At 46.8% G+C, this 20,737-nt stretch overlaps 1 protein-coding gene across 2 annotated transcripts in view; it reads left to right on the forward strand.

Annotated features, from left to right (window-relative positions):
- Positions 1-20,737, forward strand: part of LOC126529420 (gamma-glutamyl hydrolase-like) — a 70,645-nt gene that overhangs the window by 48,413 nt on the left and 1,495 nt on the right. For both annotated transcript variants that reach the window (XM_055069585.2, XM_055069586.2), the window contains 5 exons: positions 859-943; positions 3,623-3,761; positions 6,712-6,818; positions 8,274-8,364; positions 13,386-13,532. In XM_055069585.2, coding sequence (XP_054925560.1) covers positions 859-943; positions 3,623-3,761; positions 6,712-6,818; positions 8,274-8,364; positions 13,386-13,532 — 569 coding nt within the window. The remainder of the gene's footprint in view (positions 1-858; positions 944-3,622; positions 3,762-6,711; positions 6,819-8,273; positions 8,365-13,385; positions 13,533-20,737) is intronic.

A 20,737-nucleotide genomic window follows, 5' to 3' on the forward strand; every position in this document is an offset into this window, starting at 1 on the left:
GAGGCAGGCGTAAAAGGTAGTTAGTCACACAACATGATTGTCTACATCTTTACAAAACGCAGGAAACGAATCCCGAAATATGTCAATACATGCAGCATACTTATTACACGTTCTTTGGAGTCGAGCCATTCGACAGGCTCTAATGCAACAAGGCCGGGCAGAAAACGTAGAATGTTGCCTGGTATACTTTTGCAGTACGAAAAAAAAAAAAACACGCATATGATTAAGAAGCTTTGGGCAATGTATAATGCCGTGGGACACGTTATACGGGGAACAAAAGGCATGACTTAATAAGTCTTGATTTTAGAGGTGTGAGTTTATGCATATTTTAGAGGGCTGGACGGGTCAGCAGAACGGCAGAAGCGGTGCTTGAAATTAATTTATTTTGGGCACATTCAATGAGGTGAGAAACGGATGCGCACGTTCACCCCAAACTACAAGAGGCACACTTTAGTTGGTGAAGGCACACAGCAGAATACAAATTCAGAAAGGCCACAGGGTCGTGCAAGTCATGCGATATACGACAAACAATACCAAGAGCGTGGAGGGCACGTTGCCTCGCATACTTAACGTGGGAAGAGATGCTTAGCGTTTTGCAGAAATACGCACCAAGATATTTCCTTTCAAAGGCTCTGGGCAGTGGAGCATCCCGAAGAGTGTATGGAAATTTCACACGGTGTGTTTTCCGGATATAACCTAATACCATAATTTTGGAGGCATGTAAGAGTAGCTTATTGTTTCTGCATCCGTATTAGAGTGAAAATAGTTTTTTTTTTTTTTTGAAGTAAATGTAGTACTGAACGTTGTTGACAGTACTGACCGCTATTGACCTGTTGAACACTGTTGACCCCGTCGCAGTGTTCTCCTCCCGGGTGGTGAGGCTGACCTGGAAAGCTCGGGCTACTTGGACGCCGCCAAGATAATGTTTGATCTCGCCATTGAGGTATTCAATATGGCTTTGTCGTCGGGAAGCGAAAGAAGTTCGCGAGCAGGCTGGCCATTTCGCGTGTGACGGAAAAACCTAAATTTAACAAGGCTCAACAGGCACATAGCGACTTATGCAGGGTGTTTCAGCGAACGCTTTCCAAAAATCTTTACAAGTTGCCTGTGGCAGACATTACAATCCTAGTTCATGAGCTGGTCTACTCGAAGCGGTGGACAATACTTGTACAGAAAAATTGAGATCCGAAATCGACTAATTAATAATAAATGATGAATTAAGTTTTTATGTAATTACATTATGAACCATATTGCAATTTACCATTATAGCCGCAGATTGCGCAAGGCGGATCCACTTGGAACGAATTTTCAAGATGACACCAGTTTTTAGATATAAATTTTCGACCTTTGCGGAGAAATGCATTGGCATTGCAGTTAATGCGTTAACGAAACGTCGTTTCATGCACTGAAGCACACAAGTAAGTGCAACGCCAATGCATTTGTCCGCAAAGTTCGGGAATTTATATCCCGAAACTGGTGTTCTCCTGAGAATTCGCTCCAACTGGATCCGCCTTGCGAAGTCCACTGCAATAGTTTGTAAATTGTAGCAGTGGATTAGTGAATTCTTGTTCATTAGGCGATTTTGCATTTCAATTTTTTTTGTGCAAGTAGTGTGCGCCGCTTCGAGTAGACCGGATCATAAACTAGAATTGAGCTATCTGCCACATGCAAGCTTTAAAAAAATTTGAGAGTGTTTGCTGCAACAGCCTGTATACAGCGACAAGTACGACCATCTCAAGGAAAATTAACAGTAAGGAAAGAAGGTAAAAGTGAAGGTGAACCATATAATAAACTACTCTAGACGGTAAGCGTTACTGCTTGCAGTCGTTTTCCAGTACACTGTGGACATTCCGAGAACGTAAATGTCACACGTTTCGTAGACGTCTTTTTCTAGGCTAATTGTTGACGCGGGGAGTTGTGGTCTCATACCTTCCGTAACCGTTCTCCCGTCTTCGCTTAGACTAAGTATGGACGTTCTTAGACGAGTGTAGACCTGTTGCAGGCTATTTAGAGACTGCGAGAACGAGCATATGAAAGTTTGTTGATCGCACCAGAAGCAATAGACAAGAGTGCAGAGTTCTATACGTAAAAGCCGTTGGGCTATACTTCGGAAAGCTGGCAGGAACAACAACTACACGCTAGAAAGGTTATTCACGCTGCCCGAGCGAGTCAGTGCGCTTACGATTGCTTACATGGGTGGCGTGTATATTATATTTATATATATGAACGAAAAAAAATTGTCGTCCACGCGAGTGTGGCACAAAGCTACGAAGGAAATCCATACGGGCTTCTCCGGAAGAAAGCTTCGCAGTCCATGTATATACATAATAGGAGCGCCCGAGCTAAAGCTTCTTTCATTTAAACAGGAAAGAAAAAACAAAGAACGGTGCATTTCACACTTTCACGGTGCTGCTTTCAGACAAAGCTTAGGCTGCTGTTTTCGATATCCCTTCCAAATGGACGTACCTTGAGAACTGACCGGCTTCAAAATCCTAAATTGACGCTATCTGCTGTGAAATAATTAGTTCGAAGTGGAATTAGCGAAGTTTAGCTAATTAATCATATATGCGTTCGGTTTGTCGGGTAAGAGATTTCCGCCTCTTTGGGTAGCCTAGATCAAGGAGTTGAATTGTGCTATCTGCTGCAGAGAATTTGTTAAAAATAGAATTCTTAAAAGATAGAAAGCTAAACAAAGCACATCTTTAGTATTAGAGTACTAGACCAGACAGCGTATGGAATTTCGGTAGTGGAAGGTGCCACCCTTTTCGGGTACCGAATACATACGCCGATCTTCTTTTTCTAGAGGCAAAGACAAGTTATGCAAGAAATTATGAATTAGGCAAGAAATTTATGAATTTGAATCCTGTTTTTGTTACTGTGCAGCGTGTTCGTTATAAAAATTTGGGAAATTTGCTGTCATTTCTTTTCTCGCTTTAGGACTCCGAGTCTTATAGAAGGCTCTTTTATAGAAGACGAAAAGTCAGTGCACTAGTTGCACTTTTTGGTCGGTACCACTTCGCGTTTTTTTTCAAGGCGAAAGCCTTACATCTCTATGTTTCAAGGTCACGTTGTGAGGTACAGAAAAGATCACGTGACCCAGGGAAGGCCAGAAGCGAACCAAAACATGCCCAGCTGTGTATAAAATTTGATTAATGATTATCAAATTAATGAGTGATTAATGATTGGATTAAGGTGTATTAAGGAGGACTAAGGTAGACTAGGGTGGATTAAGACAGATTAAGGTGGATTAAGGTGAATTAGAATGCATGAAGGTGGGTTAAGGTGATTGTTATTGATTATTGTGACGTTTTTTGTGCGCCATGTATTTTCTTGACTCGGATGCGTCGCCGTCAAACTTCGATCTCTAGCCGATGGAAACAGTGGGGGAAAACAAAAAAAAATCATGATTTGCTTTGAACGAATTAGCGTAACATTTTCGTAACAATACGAGAAATTGGCTCGCGCGGCATTTCTCTCAATTATCGGTTTAGTTGGTTCACCGGCACTGCTCTTTCGATTCAGTCTGTTCTTTTTTGTGCCGTGATCGGAAGCGTTAATATTGTGTTCCCTCACTTTGATTCTGATGGTTTGTCGCCTTCGCCGTTCTGACACCGCGCGCCAGGCGAACAAGAATGGCACGCACTTCCCTCTGTGGGGAACCTGCCTGGGCTTCGAGGCGCTCTCCCGGCTGGCCATCGACAAGCTCGTCCTGCGAACGTGCCAGGGCAAAGACCTGGCACTGCCGCTCAACTTCACCCGCGGTAAACGGAGCCAAGACTTCTTATATTTTAAAACCTCGCCTCGAGCGGGGTCGACTTTATCGATCTGGTGCGAAGCAAAGCGACTGGCACAAATTTACCGAGGACTTTGTATCAATCACATAGCGGTAGCAGGTTGAAACGTCCATATGCTGTCGAGACCCATTAATAACTATGACGTTCGCGTCGTGGCGATGGTGAAGAGATCTGGGAATGTAACTCTTTATTGGGGGGAAAACTTGTGCCCGCGGTTAGAGCCGCCAACGCTCAAATCGGGGCAACATCGAGGCAACATCGACGCAACGTTGAGGCAACATTGCCTCGATGTTGCCTCGATTCCAAGCGGGGCGTGAAGGCAGCGAGGGTTACCGACTTCCATCATGGCGCCGCAGCGCGGCTGCGCATGCGCTGTTAGCGTGACGAAATCGGTCCGTTACCACAGCGCTGTTCTTGCACTATTGTGCGTTCTTAACTAACGCTGTTTCTACGGCGGGGCGCGAGCCGCAGCGTTCACGTCGCAGTGGTGCATCACGCTCCTGCTGCCGTGCGGGACTTATTATTGCGAAAGCAATACTGCTCGCACTTTCGGATCATCGGTGGTCGTGGCGCCTCCTTACACACCTGCGCGTCACGTGACCGTGTGACGTCACGCCAGACCGAGAGACGGGGCCCCAGCTCGCGGCATCGATGGTGGAGGCGAAGCCTTGCGCGCCGCTGCTGCGGCGCTACCGAGAGAGGGCGCTCGCTGGTGTGACGTCACGCTAGGAGGATAAATGGGGCTACAGCTCGGCTCCTCGCAGTGGTCGGCGCGCTGCCTTGCGCTATGTCGGATGATGTATAGCCATAAGTTTAACAAAGGGCAACCATGTCCACACCATCAGCCGAACCAAGGCGCAGCCAAGGGTATTGCTTTCGCAATCTTCCAGGCTTAACCAAGCTAAGCCTTCAGCCAATATTTTTTTCAGTAATAGAGGTCCCGCGTGAGTTTTCTACCTGTTTTTTCGTTTACGCAAAATTTTTCCTCGCCGGCAGTGCAAGGCTAATTAACTAACGCCGCCTTTAATCCTTCTCGCCAGGTCTTTGAGCATTGCGAACAGACAAGCGCGGCGTGCGTAGAGACCACGCGTTGGCAATCGCGTCTGTAAAGTTTAAAGCAGTTGCGCGCGAACGAAAAGAGCTGGAATTTCACGCGGAAGACCGCGCGCCCTGCCTCTGAGAGACGCTAGATCGTTTCCAGCCGCAGAGTGAGTCGAAGGTTCACACGCGCGAGCCTCTACGTTTAAGCAGCACCGCCTGCGACGTCACAGATTGTGGCACGTGACCTCGGCAAATCGTCCAATGCAGAACGCGAAATACCGCCACTGTCGCGCAGCAAGCGGAGGAAGAGAAGAAATAAAAATAAAGTTAGATGTCATTTTGGGATGCCTACAAATACCTCATTGACACTGAAAATTAGGACAGTACTTTTCGAGTTAGATCATCAATTGCAATCACCAAATCTCTAACGAAATAATTACTGGGGACTATTCCACTATGCTGCAAACAATATGCACTAGGTTTTCTTCCGAGTAATGCAACTGCTCTTTTTTTAGGTTTCGGTGTATGATAGTTGGGGAACACTGTATAATGCACTCAGTAACTGAAATAAGGCCAAGCCGGACTCACTCGAAATCAGAATATCTCACACACACACACACACACACACACACACACACACACACACACGAAGGTAAAACTGCGACTAACCTCCAGCACCGCTTAAATTCAAGTCGCTCACGCAAGACTTCAGGTGATGGCTTGAGCTGCCCTTGCGCCACTCAGTTTAACACGTAGATGGCAGACAATAATCTGATTAAACAAACACTGAACATGTTGCGAGATGCTAAAGTTGGCTGCTTCCTGGCCCACGCTAGGTTTCAACAGGGAGTTTTAGCTCGTCCGTAATCGTGTTACCGTTCGCAAAATGCCGGGCTACCGCAGCCGTGAACGGCAATGTCTACGCTGGTAGCGAGACCTCGTGACGGGTTTTCCAACTACTAGAAATAATAACTAGAAACTAGAAATTATCTTGTTACGGGGGCGGCATTCTTGTCGAAGGAAAATAAACTAACTGCCTGGTTAAGGAGACATTTTAAGTCAGCAGGTAGCTAGAATTTCTTGGTCGCTGGAATAATAAATCTGCGCCTTCTGTGATTACACTGTACTACACAAGATGGCACCACCAGCCCGGCCGCCAACGTCAACCTCCTCGCGGTATCCCGGCTGGTATTCCGTATACCCACAATACGTTTTAGCTTGTCCGCAAACTTCTTACGGTTTGCCACGGATGGCCGGAGCCGTGGACGATAGTAGCATAAGGTTGGATGGATGGATGTTATGAGCGTCCCCTTTGGAATGGGGCGGTGGGTTGCGCCACCAAGATCTTGTTATTATACTGCCTAATGTCCTACCTAGCTTAAAAGAGAAAAAAAACACGATGAATTCACGATGAATTGTCATAGCCAAATTTTCTGACCACAGGTTTTCAGAGCTGACAGTGACGCATTGTGATGCTTTGCCTAACCACAATGTGTCAAATTTTTTTTTGTGTCGCGCGAGCATTCCCGTCGAAGGAAAAATCATCAAAAGGACTGCGCGTTAACAGCCGTATATGTCGCTGCCAATAACGCTGTACACCAGCAGTAAGGTCGAATATAGTAGGTCACTGCAGTATTAATACTCAGTGGTTAAACCTTGTGCCACGAAGTGTCGCTACCACCTTCATTTCCGCCCTGATCTTCTCGGGTTACCGGGCGGTATTCCGCAGAACACTAACCCGTTCACAGAACAAGCTACAACGCTCTAATCTATGATGAGTTCATGTTGTGTCTCGCGGCACTTAACTCCGCCTTCCTCGCTACCTTTCGCTCTCTTGCAAAACCCCTCTCCCACCATCACGCTCGGAACCGCCAAGGCTTCCGGAGGAGTCGGATGTTCAACGAGCTTCCCAGAACTCTGGAGAAGGCGCTGAGGACCGAGCCGATCACGTACAACTCCCACGGAAAGTGTCTCACACCCGAGGTATACAACCTGCAGAAAATGATTGGGGACTGCAGTCATTTGGGGATTAAATGATGGGTCCCCAAATGACCAATCATCGGAGACCAATCATTGGTCTCCAAACGATTGGTCTCTTTCGTCTGGACCAGTCATTCGGGGACCAAACGATTGGTCCAGACCAAGGAAATTTGGGGACAAGAAGGTGCTACTGAAATTTTTTTCTTCTTCGGAGCCTAGGCGTAAAATGTTGAAATGAAGTACTGCCTACGTGTGCCTGTGCGAACAGCGTCATGCATCAAGACAATTTCACGTTGAGCTGTTGCGTTAGAAGAAATTAAATTTTTGTTTGCTGATTCAATAGTCTTTATTGGTCTTGACTGCTCATGAAAAAAAAAGAGAACGTCGATGAAGGAAAGAAATATCTAGTAGAAAACCAAGAGACATTTCGACTCCCACACGGAAGTCTTGTTCATCTTGTTGGTCGGCGTTCCTATTTCTTTTTTCCTCGTGTCTCTTCCCGACCTTACGGGATTCCATCAAAGCCCGGCTTTCAATGATGTAGAAAGTACATTTCTCGAGAAAGATAATATTTATTTCGAGTAAGGGTATTTATGTCAATCCGCGAGGAACATCGATACTAGTCTACAACTATATAGTATGCAAGAGAGATATGTCTAGGAAAAATACGCAAAAATATTCGTAGCGCTAAGAAACAGTGTGTTTGGACGTTCTCGTTCAGATAAGGACATGTAAACAGAGTCGTGGAAAGTCACGTATTGAGTATATAGGCGATAAGAGAGAGAGAGAGAGAGAGAGAGAGAGAGAGAGAGAGATGAGATCCAAAGCTAGAAAGGTCAACCAAGGTCGCGCTAGGCGTTAAGCGGACAAGTAAGAAACAGGGGGAGGGGGAGATGCACCCGAAAGTGAAAAAAAAATTATTATAAACTTTATGTATCAATCCCCGCATGGGAGTATTGTCCACAATGAAGGGGCATAGGATTATGTGCGCTTAAGCAGAGTGTCGTAGGGTCCGATCGTAGATCGGATTATCTACTGTCGCAAAACTCAGAAATGCTCGACTTCTGAGCGTGCATGACGTAAATCCGTGCAAGGCTATCTAGGCTTCTTATGGAATTTCTTTCTTTCTTTTTTTGCAGTAATGAACTGCATTCTGTTTTTCTGCTGCAGTTAACGCGTGTACTGAGGTGTAACTATAGCTAAAAATACTTCTGTATTAGCTTCCTTTTGCTAAGGCTAAATACGACACTGTTTCAACTACCTTATCGTCGCTCACTTAGTCGCGAGGTGTCGCCACCAGTCCCAGGTGTTCCCGAAGACTACTCGTGACATTTTGTCAATCGTGACAGTGAGTCTACGGGGTGCCCGAACTCTGTTACTAACTGTCGTTAGTTTGTACGAAGAGAATGGAACGTCCTTCCGCCTTGCTAAATCTTTTCCCATTGGTTGCTTTCGCAGAACTTCACCGCCTTCGGATTGGACAGGTTCTTTCGGCCGATGTCGACGAACGTGGGCGCGGATGGCGTGACGTTCATCTCTAGCATGGAAGGTATGTATACGTCATAGAGTTGGGCCTACGAAAAAATTTACTGGAGTGAAAGTACTCGAGAGCTCTAAGTACAGTTGTTCAGCCAGTATACGCCTCGTGCACCGCCTATAGCCACCTAGCGGACGCTTCCAACAGTACACGCGGGAGCAGTAGCAGACGACAACCCTTTGCAGCAAGGATGGCTGTAGTTCGCGGCTGCGGTTTCTCCTTTGTTCGGGTACCAGGCTGCTTCTTATGCGGTGACAGCTGTAGGGAAGATGCTGACCTCTATGCGAGCGGGTATGAACACGATGTTACCGGTGTTAGGGACAACATGGTCCACATACGTGCAAGGTGTGTCTCGCAGACAAACGCCATGAACCACATTTACATGACGTGGAGCTCATGTTCACTAGCCGATAAATTTTGTTGAGTGATGCGATCTCGATGGTTTTTTTTATTCTACCCTTGCCGCAATGCTGCTTCTGTACCTGAATAATAAGCACCCGTCGTCAGTGCAGACTTATATCAAACAAATCCGCACGGTGCAATCTCTGCATATGCCGTTGTGATTTTTCTGCCGATGAATACATGTGACATCGCCGAATAAGTGCAGTCGAAGTCGCCTCAAGAAGAGTAATTGCCAATTTATTGATGGAAACGCGTACACTAGCCAACGAAGTCACCAAACACACAGGTTAATAAAAGCGCGTGTTAGTGCTGTACCGCCGACGCAATTCTGCTGCATACGCCGATGTACTACCGTTCCCGCTGCAGTTTGTGCAATTTTAAATTTCCCAAGGGAGCTGCTTGGAAACGTACAAAGCTAAAGACTGACTAACTTTTCAGTACTTTTTTATATTACTAGAGAGGTGCCACATGATATATTTAAAGGCAAAGCAGCACCAGTCAAAGTAGATGAGCGCTGGCGGCAAGGCCCGATTTAGTCGTCTGCAGCGTAAGTATAAGAAAGAATTCATTTGAGTACAAAACTCATGCAAGAAGGGACTACGTTGTGAAACAAACAAATCACTCGGCGTGTTAAGTTTGCTCAGGCAGCATCGAGGTGTGATGACTTCCCAAACGGGACGCGAACTTTTCAGCGAGAAATGGAACAAAAATACCATATGCAGCAGCTATTAGCAATTCTCGCCCTGAACTACCTATTTTATAAACACATTTCCAAAAACGCAAACAATATCTAAGATGCCCTCGCGCGAAAAGAATAAAGCTGTTAAAGAAGCACTTCCTTGGTATCATTCCGATAAGACACAGCGTGATTTATACCCTTTACAAACAAGGCAGGGTGAAAACTTCGCAACTCAAAAGAATCGACAAGAGTTATGTATGGAGCAACTAGTAACAGTTAAACATGTGCAAAGCCACGCATAAATTAGATGTAAAAACATGAAGTGCGCGACAGCTGGTGCGAGGATTTACCGCGCCACATGAAACCAACCAATTTTAGTTCTTGCAAACTTCAGCAGCTTTAACATACAACGCAATGCGCTCGTGCAGTCGTGCTACCTAGCTAGCACAACGCGGTAAAGATGCGGAAAACAATATAAGCGGCAAACAGCATTCCGAACTTTAGCGAAATGCCTTTAAACCTCATGCTGTACTGCAGACGAACTTCGTTGCTCACGAGTCTATGATCGAGTGGAAAAAAACACCAATGAGACAAAGGAAAGGATGAGAACAAGAAATTTCCCTTCGAGGCGACGATCCATTTTTGCTACCGTTGCTCCCACTGATGAGGCTTTGCCGGGAATGATTAGAACCGTATCGTCGGCACGTTTTCACCGGTATTTGAGCCCCCCACCCTGCGACAATTCTTCTTCGACATTCCCTGAAGCTTTGGCCACCCCACACGTGCGAATAGTGTTGCCTATCTTGCTCTGAAAACGTGAATAAGACAGAGAAGCACGATCAACGACACAAGAAACTACGGGGCGCGCCAGGCTCCTCTCCCGCGTTTTCTGCGCAAGGCCGCCACCAGTGGCGCGTCCGTCGGCGTGCACGGCGCGTATAGCGATGATGGCTAGCACGTGAACGTGTCCGAACACTGTCCTTCTCGCTTCGAAGGTTCTTACAAGTTCGAAGAGATCCATTTCGCCCAATGTGTTCATGCCATTCGCGTGTTCTCGAAACAACGCACAAACTTACAGGACAATTCCTCTCTTTTAAACATCACTTTCCTTTATACTCGGTAAACAAACTGTCGCCATTGTGCTATAGTTTCAAGTATTCTCACAACGCGCATTCCGTAGCAATTATTTACTGCGAAACCTGACTACAACGTTGAAACCTTTAAATATAGCGCTAAAGACAATACTCGGAGCTTTCGTTTATGAACTAAAAAGGGGGGCGTGGTCACGTATGGTTATGAATTACTGAACCCCTGGCAATTTGTATCAGTTATCGCGTTCTACTAGTTGCGTACACACTTTTACATATCGCTGTTGAATGCCTTTCAATCAAACTAACATTTCAAAGGCGCACATAGTTACTACGATCTAAAGCACATCACTATGGGTACCCCACATAACGACTAAATATAGATTGATTTAGTTTTCGTGCGTTGTAGCGAAAGTGAAACACTTTATTTCGTGGCATTACATCGTCCACATCGTTTCATTTGTATCGGCAACTCGTTGTCCTTCAGTTATTTAGTTCGCAAAAATGACTCCCATGTTCGCGAATAGCTCTTCTGCACATGTTTTAATGATTTTTTCTGTGCTGAACAAAAAGTAATTGGGCTATTTGTATTCATTCTTGTTTGCCTTTCCTTTTCCTGATAGTTCCATTAAGTAATTAATGGATCCCTGCTAGAACCTTCAAAGGGTTGAGGGATCTCGCCTCTGTGAAAATATTGGGGTGTGCTAATAGTAAATTTTAATACCGAATCGAATACGAGTCGAATAGCTTCAGAAACGAATTGAATCGAATGCGAAACACTTTTCGAATCGTTTTCCAATTAAAAATTCGTGACAATTACGGTACTCCCTAATGAGACATTTCAGCCCAGCTGTACACGTGTTACCATTTCGCGATATCTTGGCTGGCGCGGACAATATGTCTTGTACGGCAAGTCACAAACGGAGCGACGTGCGGCGCCACTGCCTCGATAATCGGAAGATCGCGAGAGGCAGCGCGTGGGTCACTCGTGGGCGCGATTCACGGCAGCCGCCGCCGACAGACCTGCGCTTATGCGGCGCTTTGTTTCCACATGTGGTATCGGCGACCGCGATCGCCGCATGTCTTGTCGACGGCGTCATCGGCGAACAGACGACGCGCGCTAATGTGGCGCCATATCTCGTAGGGATCCTCGCCGCACAAGACGTCCTGCGCGGCACTACGCTTTTCTCCTCACGCTTTCGCCATGCCCTCCTCCTCCGCTTTCCGCCTCGTGGTTCCGCTGCGCCTTCCTCCTCAGCTTTCCTCCTCGCGCTCTCTTCGCTGTTGCCGGCTTTCATCCCTCGCTGCGTTCCTCGTTCGCTCGGTTACGCCGAGGTATGCCGAGGCTCAACGCAGGAATGCGCGCCTAAGAGCTGCGCTTTTAAATTAGTCATTCTCACCGCGGATATAAAGCGTTGTCTGTACCCTAATAGTCATAATGTAAGTGATTTTTTGACATTACATTGCAGGTCATGAAGCGACGTTTAATAAAACCTCGAAGGTAGCATTCAGGAACAACAATCACTTTGTTAGCACACCCGGTATTCCTCGGAGAGCTTATAATCGAGCTTTATAAGAAAAAGCCAAATGGAATCAAATCTTTATTTCAACCATGTACATTGCAGATCGAGGACAACGAAAAAAAAAAACTGCCAGTAGGCGGCTTGACGAGCCCGCAGCCCCACGTGATGAGCGTTTGGGCATCAGCGATGAAAAACAGTCACTAAATAAATGTAAACACTTGATCAGTGCAGAACAAAAGTAAAACACAATGATTCGAAAATAAATAAAATAAATAAATAAATAGATAGATAAATAAATAAATAAATACATAAATAAATAAATGAATAAAAATAAATAAATAAATAAATGCCAGGATAAGTAAAGCAGTTTTCTTCTGCAAACATAGATCTAAGTTTAGCAGTGGAACAAATAAATGAATGAAAATTAGTAGATTGATAATGGTTTAACAGTGATGGCAAAGAATAACATAGGCGTTCCATGGCAGAGGTAAAGCGGGGTGCAACAACGTTCCAGTATTCTCCATGTCCGATAGCATAATAGTGCTCATATTTTTCTAATTGTGCCAATTTACCTAGGTTAGGTATGTTTTACCTCACTTTATATTTAAATCTAGTACTCAAACGATAGTGGTACGATTTGTGAGCTGTAATAACATGCGCTCTACGGAAAAAACCTGCAGTTGTTGCATTAAAATCGGCGTTGGTGCACATGGCGTAGGTATCGTTTCTGCCGGACTCAATGACCAATATGTAGAGCACGCTTCGCTCTGTGACTTTCTCGTTTTATGTTTTCTAAGATATACCGACGTATATCGCCGAAACCGGCCAGCGTTTGTATGTGTATAGTCGCTTGTGCTGCTGGCCAAACTTCCGGATTAAAAAAAAAAGCTCTTCCACGGCCACCGAGATTAAATTTATCGCACTTTAATAACTTGCTCCAACCTTGCGTTTATAATCGCTCCCGCAAGAAAATTTAAACTGTTCGAAAACTATCAAACAAACACTCGCATTCACGAAAGATGCCTATTGGATTTGAGGCTCGAATAAAATAGCGTTCGAGTCTTTATCCGAAAACAGTTATTATAATGCGATTCAAATCGAATTCGATGCATTGCTCAATTTTTTTAATATTCGGACACCGCGATTTAGAAAACACGTCGTTACGTACCCGTACGAGGCAGTAGTGTTTAATTGATTGACTGGTTGAATGAATGAATGAATGAATGAATGAATGAATGAATGAATAAATAAATAAATAAATAAATAAATAAATAAATAAATAAATAAATGATTGATTAATTGATTGATTGATTGATTGATTGGTTGATTGTCTCGTGGCAGCGCACTCGTACCCTTTCTACGGCGTCCAGTTCCACCCCGAGAAGAACAACTTCGAGTGGACGGACAGGAAAGGTCACTCTCATTCGCCCCACACCGAGCACGCCGTGAAGGCTTCGCAGTACCTGGGAAACTTCTTCCTGGAGGAAGGTATACGCGTACTAAATGCATTTGTACTATGTGGATGAAGCGGGGGGGGGGGGGCGAGGCCACGTGGTACCAGCACGTGACATGATGAAATCGTACGTCGTGTACTGCCGGAGCACAACTTCCAGCGGGTCGACGACGTCAGAGTTAGAACGCGGGACTCAGAATGTCAGGAAAGCGCGAAGGGATGCAGGACGACCGAGGAAGCCAGGTCGAGCGCTTATGATATCAACAGAAAAGATTTTTATTAGAGATCGACATGTACCAGGCGTTTCCTTTATTTGTGCGGGACATTCTAGCTTAATAAAGGAAACCGTTAGTAAGGGACTGTTACTAGCGTGCACAGTTTGCAGTTCTAGTAAGCGGCGAAATTATACGCGCTCTTGAAAGTGATTAAGTGCGTCAATTGGTCCATACAACTTACATCATTACGCTCAATGAGAATGTAAGGGTGTGAGTTGTAGACCGATTTACACCCTTATTCACTTGTAGGAAAAAAAAAGAGCGTAACACACACCTTTACACCCAATAAAGGCGCAATGATTTATAGGCCGATTTGAAACTTTATTCACCCTAAAGGGTAAAATGAAGTAAATCGATCTATAACTCACTCACTTAATGAGAGTGTAAGGGTGTGAGTTGTAGGCCGATGTACATGCATATTCACTTTTAAGGAAAAAAGGGTGCGACGCACACCCTCTCCTTGCACCCGATAAGAGCGTAAGAGCGCGATTTATAGACCGATTTAAAACCTTATTCACTTTTAAGGCTAAAATGACGTAAATCGATCTATAACTGCCACCCTTACGCCCACAAAAAATGTGTAACGCAAGCGGCGTCTTTACACCCTTCCTCACATCCTTACACGTTAAAAAATGGTGTAAGGGTGTCAGTTATACACCGATTTATGCCCTCATGCACTTTTAAGGGCAAAAATTATCTTACTATGCACTTCTCCCATATGATAACGACGAGTGCTTGACTTGTGTTCCAGGAGCGACGATACCTGCTTTTAGCCTTTAGGGTGTTGATCTACTTGCAAGTAGTGCCCGACGAAAGGTGTTATTTGTCTAGCAACGACCTAAATTTGAGTGAGTCGGTTAATCTCGAAGGGACATTGAAGCAGCAGGGTGCGACGAGGCCGCGAAGGCAACTGCAACAGGACTAGCGCTGACTGCCAACTAACATAAGTCGAATAAGTCGAAGTCATTAGTCAAATGAAGTTTAGTTGGCAGTCGGTACTAGGCGGGGGGGGGGGGGGGGTCCCGTATAGGTTGTGTTTTTTTGTTTTTGCTCTCGTCCCGTTACGTGGCTTCAATATACCTTTACGCTTTCTTTTTGTGTACTTTAGGGAACCGGGTCTCAGTGAAAGGTTTTACGCAGATTCTATTTCCAAAGTACAAGTATCTGCATCGTACGCGTAATGTATAGTATATGTGGGTTTGGCTCCCACCTGTGGGAAGTTATGTTTTCGTTGACTGTTAATTTTTTTACACTGTCCTAATATTTCAGCATGTCGATTGAGCGCAATTATAATCTCGGGCACCGGTGTCTGTATTATGCACGTGGTTATTAAAGTAAAGAAAAGAAGAAAGTCAAGTTCCCTTCACTCCCATTATTTCCTTCTTTCTCTCTCAGTGTTATTTGCGTGTCTTTCAGGCGTTTGTCCAGGCTTCTAATACGCATATGAGAGAGAGAGAGAGAGATAGATAGAGAGAGAGAGAGAGAGAGAGAGAGAGAGAGAGAGAGAGAGAGAGAGAGAGAGAGAGAGAGAGAGAGAGAGAGAGAGAGAGAGAGAGAGAGAGAGAGAGAGAGAGAGAGGCGAGGAGATTTGCTATTGGTAGGAGAGGATGCAGGACGCATCCGGAACGAGACGTCGTATTCATGCGCACACAACGCGTACCACACTCATTTAAGTTATTGATTTCAGTTAGGGTATACTGTGGTCTAAAAGAGGTGGGTTTACGTAGATACAAAGAACACACTTGTGTTGTGTCACGCAGCAATAAAGTTGTTATAAAGTAATACGGGAATCGGGTTCTAATAGAAAAAAAAAAAAGAATAACACATGGCGCGACAACTGATCGAATCAACCGCGACAGAAACAGTAAAAAAATGCATTAAGCATTCAGAGTACAATTTATATGGCCGAGAAGACAGCCGAAAGTGACAGGTGTACGTAATTCGAGCATTGATTAGTGAAGCGAAACCACGCGTTCGAATTGCACATGACGGGATCAACTGCGAGGAGGTCAGCCGGGAAAACGAATTCCACTCGACGACGGTTCACTGAAAAAAAAAAAAAAAAGCGAGAAAATCAACTTATCGGCATGTGCAGAATAAGGCCGCAAATTGTGGGTTATGTGCGGCGACGTCCATGGATGAGCATAGAATCGATGTATGCGCGCATCGTCGAGTTTCTTATTCTTTCCCTTCCCTTTTCCTTTCCCCCCGTGTAGGGTAGCCAAATGGGCTCAGTCCTGTTTAACCTCCCTGCTTCTCATTTATCATTTTCCCTCTCTCTTTCTCTACCGAGTTTTACTGAGCGAGTCTGCAATGAGTAAATAAATAAAACTGAAGTTTCGCTACCTTGTACTTGTGTCTCCAATTTAGGAATACAATTATCAAGCATAAGTCTAGAAGGCGAAATGGAATACCTAAACATACCTAAAGCGTCTAACTCTGAACAATTTCAAGGTTATGTACTGTTGGAAATCGTACCGCTGGCCCGAGTTGTTGGGGTCTCGGTGCTGACGCCCGTTATTGCCAATGGGTCGCAAGCCCCAAGGGTAGCGTTGGCCTGGCGGCCTGGGGCACTGGAAGCATCCGAAGGTCCCGGCAAAGCATGAGAAGACTGGTAACAGAACAACTTGTTTATTCTAACATAGCAAAAGAGCGGTCGGTCAGGTCGACCGAAGTGGAGAGACGAGAGAGCACGTAACTCAACAGTACAAATCGGAGCCTCTCCTCTGGCGTCCGGGGGCAGCTGCTCTTATACTCCCGGCGTCGCGGTCCAAAAGGGAAGGAGGGAAGGTCACGGGATGAAGGTCACGGGACGGCGCAGCAGGGGCCCACGACGGCGCGAGCGGTTGAGCCGAGAGACCTCCAGGCCCCTCATTCGGGGAACTCCGCTCCCCGGCTGCCGCGCTTTGACAAGCGAGGGCACACACACACACACGCACACACGAAGACACGTGGCACAGAAACACGCCTGGACACGCTTGGCGGGTAGGCGTTGCGGCGTCGTCGGACGGGCCAAAATGTCCGCCGCTTTGAACAAAGCCCCGGCGTCCGTTGCATCCGCGCCGGCATTACCGCGCGTTGTAGGCGAAACGTAACAGACCGCCCCGCCGGGGGAAGGAGATCCCGATGGTCAGGGGACTGCATCCGCTGTCCGGAGGGATGTCGCTCGATGATGCTCATAACCGAAGTTGGGCGTCCTTGGGCGTTTCTTGAGCGCAGCGCACAGAGAAGGCCTCGTTCTCACGTTCAGGTGCACACAGGACACTGCAAAGTGACTTCGGGAGAGTTGACATTTTTGTTCTCGTTTCCGGCAAGCGTTAGAACCACGCCAAAAGTCAACCGCTCAGTCAGCAAGCACGGCACAACCCTCACTAAGCCCTGCCAGGCTCTTTCCCCTTTTTTACTGCTGCCTAGTTCCTTACAGTAGTTTAGCAGCACTCAGAACGCGTCCACAAATCGGAAAAATTGCACTAAAAAGCACATCATCACTTTGAAACACTACACAAAAGCAATAAGTTAAAAAAAATCCTGCCTCAGGAAAAAAAACATCAGTAACAAGCAATTTTGAGGCTGATTCCCACGTTAGGGGCTTCGACTTAAGCCATCGGCGTTACCGTTGAGACTCCCCTTTTTGTATCGCACCTCAAAGGAATATTGTTGCAAAGCGAGGCTCCAGCGCAGGAGGCGGCCATTTTTGGGAGAGATGGTCTGCAGCCATTGGAGAGGGCAGTGATCCGTTTCAATGATAAACCTCGAGCCGGCTAGGTAACATGACAATTTCTGAACGGCCCACACGATACACGCACACTCTTTCTCGGTGGCGCTATACGCCTGCTCACGACTGGTCAGCTTACGACTAGCATACAGGACGGGGTGTTCTACTTCTCCATTTTCCCGTTGGCACAGTACAACGCCCATGCCTCGCTCACTAGCATCACACTGAACAACGAACCCTTTTGTGTAGTCGGGCGATCGTAGCACAGGCTGGCTTGTTAGGGCGCTCTTTAGGGCGCTAAAAGCTCTTTCCTTCGTCTCATCCCAGACGACTGTTTGCGGCTCTGTCTTTCTCAGAGCATCCGTCAAGGGAGCCGCGATATCAGAGTACCTGGGGATGTACCTCTGATAGTAGCCGGCGACACCTAAGAACGACCGAATATCGGTCTTCGTGCGCGGTTGCGGGAAGTCTCGCACAGCGGCCACCTTTATTTCAGAGGGGCGGCGACGACCCCGACCAATCACGTGTCCGAGGTAGACAACCTCGGCCTGTGCTAACTGGCACTTGGGAGCCTTGACTGTCAAGCCCGCATCGCGCAGGCGGGTTAGCACTGCCCGCAAGTGCGCCATATGTTCAGGCCAGGATGCGGAGAATATCGCTACGTCGTCTAGATACGGTAAAGCGAATTCTTGCTGTCCCCGCAACACTTTATCCATGAGGCTCGAAAAGCAGTATGGCGCGTTCTTCAACCCAAAACTCAAAACTTTAGGACGGAATGTCCCCATTGGTGAAATGAACGCCGCATACCTACTAGCCTCTTCTGTAAGTGGAACCTGCCAATAACCCCTGACAAGATCTAGGGTGGAAATAAACTGAGCGCTACTCACTCTCTCAAGGCGCTCCTCGATGTTAGGGATCGGATAAATTTGATCCTTAGTGATGGAATTAAGCCTGCGGTAGTCGACGTAAGGACGAGGTTCCTTGCCCGGTACCTCAACTAAAATCAAAGGGGAGGTATAATCACTCTCACCCGCTTCAATAACACCGAGCTGTAGCATTTTCTTTACCTCAGCCTCCATAATATCGCTCTGGCGGGGTGACACCCGGTACGCCTTGGATCGTACTGGCTCTGGGGAGGTAAGTTCTATGTCATGAGTAAGGACAGAAGTCCTACCAGGCCTCTCAGAGAACAGACCTTGAAACTCTTGTAAGAGCTGGTGTAGTTCGGTTTTCTGCTCAGGCGACAGCGATGCTTTACTTACTAAGTCCCTAATGACTTGATCGGTGTCTTTCCTGTTTGTCACTGAGCCTAGTCCCGGAAGCTCGACTAACTTTCCCGCATCGGGAATTTCCTCTCCAGTATCTGGTGCCTTTAACGCTACAGGCTCAATTTTATCCCGTTCGGGCGTGCTCTGAATACTAGCTTGCTGCGCCTCTGACCCTTTTTCAACGTTCAACAACGTCGGCCCCGCAACTACCGCCTTTGCAGCGAGCTCCCGAACCTTCGATCTGGTTAAGGCCTGAACGCTAGCCTCACCAAACAAAAGCCCCTTCTCGCGCAGGAGGTGATCGGACCTGTTCGAAAATAAGTACGGGTACTGGGGGGGCAGCATAGATGACACTGCGGCCTCCGTCTCAAGTGCTCCGAAAGGTCCTTCAATAAGCACTTTTGCTACCGGCAGACACACGCTATGAGCTTCCACTGCTTGCTTGATCCGTGCGCACTCGCCCGTGAACATTTCGGGTTCTACGTAAGAGGGGTGAACTACATCCATTGTAGCTGCGGAATCGCGAAGCACTCGGCACTCTTTCCCGTTCACGAGGAGGTCTCGCATGTAAGGCTCGAGAAGCTTCATGTTCTCGTCAGTGCTGCATATAGACAAAAACACGACTTTTGGTTTTGTTTCTGGACACTGCGCCGAAAAGTGACCCGGCTTCTGGCACGTATAACACACGCGCGCTCGCCTCGTCTCGAACCGCTTTCTCATGGGCGTGAACTTTGGCCTCTCAAACTTGGAGCCAAATTCACCCTTTTGACCGTCCTTAGCTCCACGAGCCCGACGCGTCACAAACTCCTCGGCTAACTCAGCGGCTCTAGCCACCGTACTAACGTCTGGCCTATCCAAGACCCAGTACCGCACGTTCTCAGGTAACCGACTATAAAACTGTTCTAGCCCGAAACACTGCAGAACTTTCTCGTGGTCACCAAACGCTTTCTCTTCTTTGAGCCACTCCTGCATGTTTGACATAAGCCTATACGCAAACTCTGTATATGACTCACTTCTGCCTTTCTCGTTTTCCCGAAACTTCCGACGGAACGCCTCCGCTGACAGCCGGTACTTTTTTAGCCGACTCGATTTCACTTTGTCGAAATCCTCTGCCTCCTCTCTCTCCAAGCGAGCGACTACGTCGGCCGCCTCGCCGGGTAGCAAAGTGAGCAAGCGCTGTGGCCACGTTTCCCGAGAGAACCCCTGCTTCTCGCACGTTCGCTCAAAGTTAACCAGGAACAAACCAATGTCCTCTCCAAGCTTAAACGGCCGCATCAGGTCAGTCATTTTGAACAATACTCGTTCTCCTGCACCGTGTGCCTGACTTCCATTACGAGCGCGTTCCATCTCTAACTCGAGACGCTTCATTTCCAAAGCGTGTTGACGGTCGCGCTCTCTTTCTTTCTCTTGTTGCTCTCGTTCTATCTGTTCTTTACGTTCGCGCTCATCTTTCTCTTTCTGTTCTTTTCGTTCACGCTCATCTTTCTCTTTCTGTTCTTTAAGTTCACGCTCCTGTCTTTTTGCCGTCTCCCTCTCTTCAATGGTCTCAAGGCATTCCGACAGCTCGTCATCCTCAGCTTCTAACTCAAGAATAGCCCTTAGCAGTTCTGGTTTTCTGAGTTTGTCTGAGACATCCAGACCCAACTCTCTCGCAAGCTCCAGCAATTTCGGTTTGCGCAACGACTTCAAATCCATGGCTGCTCTGAATGCTGCTTTCTCTACTGCCTACTATTGTCTTGCCGCAAACTAACCCGGCAGCAACGACAACCCCAATTACCAGCTCTGTTTCTAACACTAACAAAAGCCTGGCAAAACTCAGAAGAAGAAAGTCCCGCACTCACCAAACCTTGCAGCCAAGACTTCAGCGCAGTCGTTCCGCTGCAGGCAACCAGTCATCACACAGGGCTCGTTGCGCTGCTCCCGGATGGTCGTTGAGCTGCTCAGCATACAGTCAACCGCATCTCTTCGCTGCTGGCCTCCGT

Source organism: Dermacentor andersoni, chromosome 8 (assembly GCF_023375885.2).
Source record: "Dermacentor andersoni chromosome 8, qqDerAnde1_hic_scaffold, whole genome shotgun sequence".
NCBI lineage: Eukaryota > Metazoa > Arthropoda > Arachnida > Ixodida > Ixodidae > Dermacentor > Dermacentor andersoni.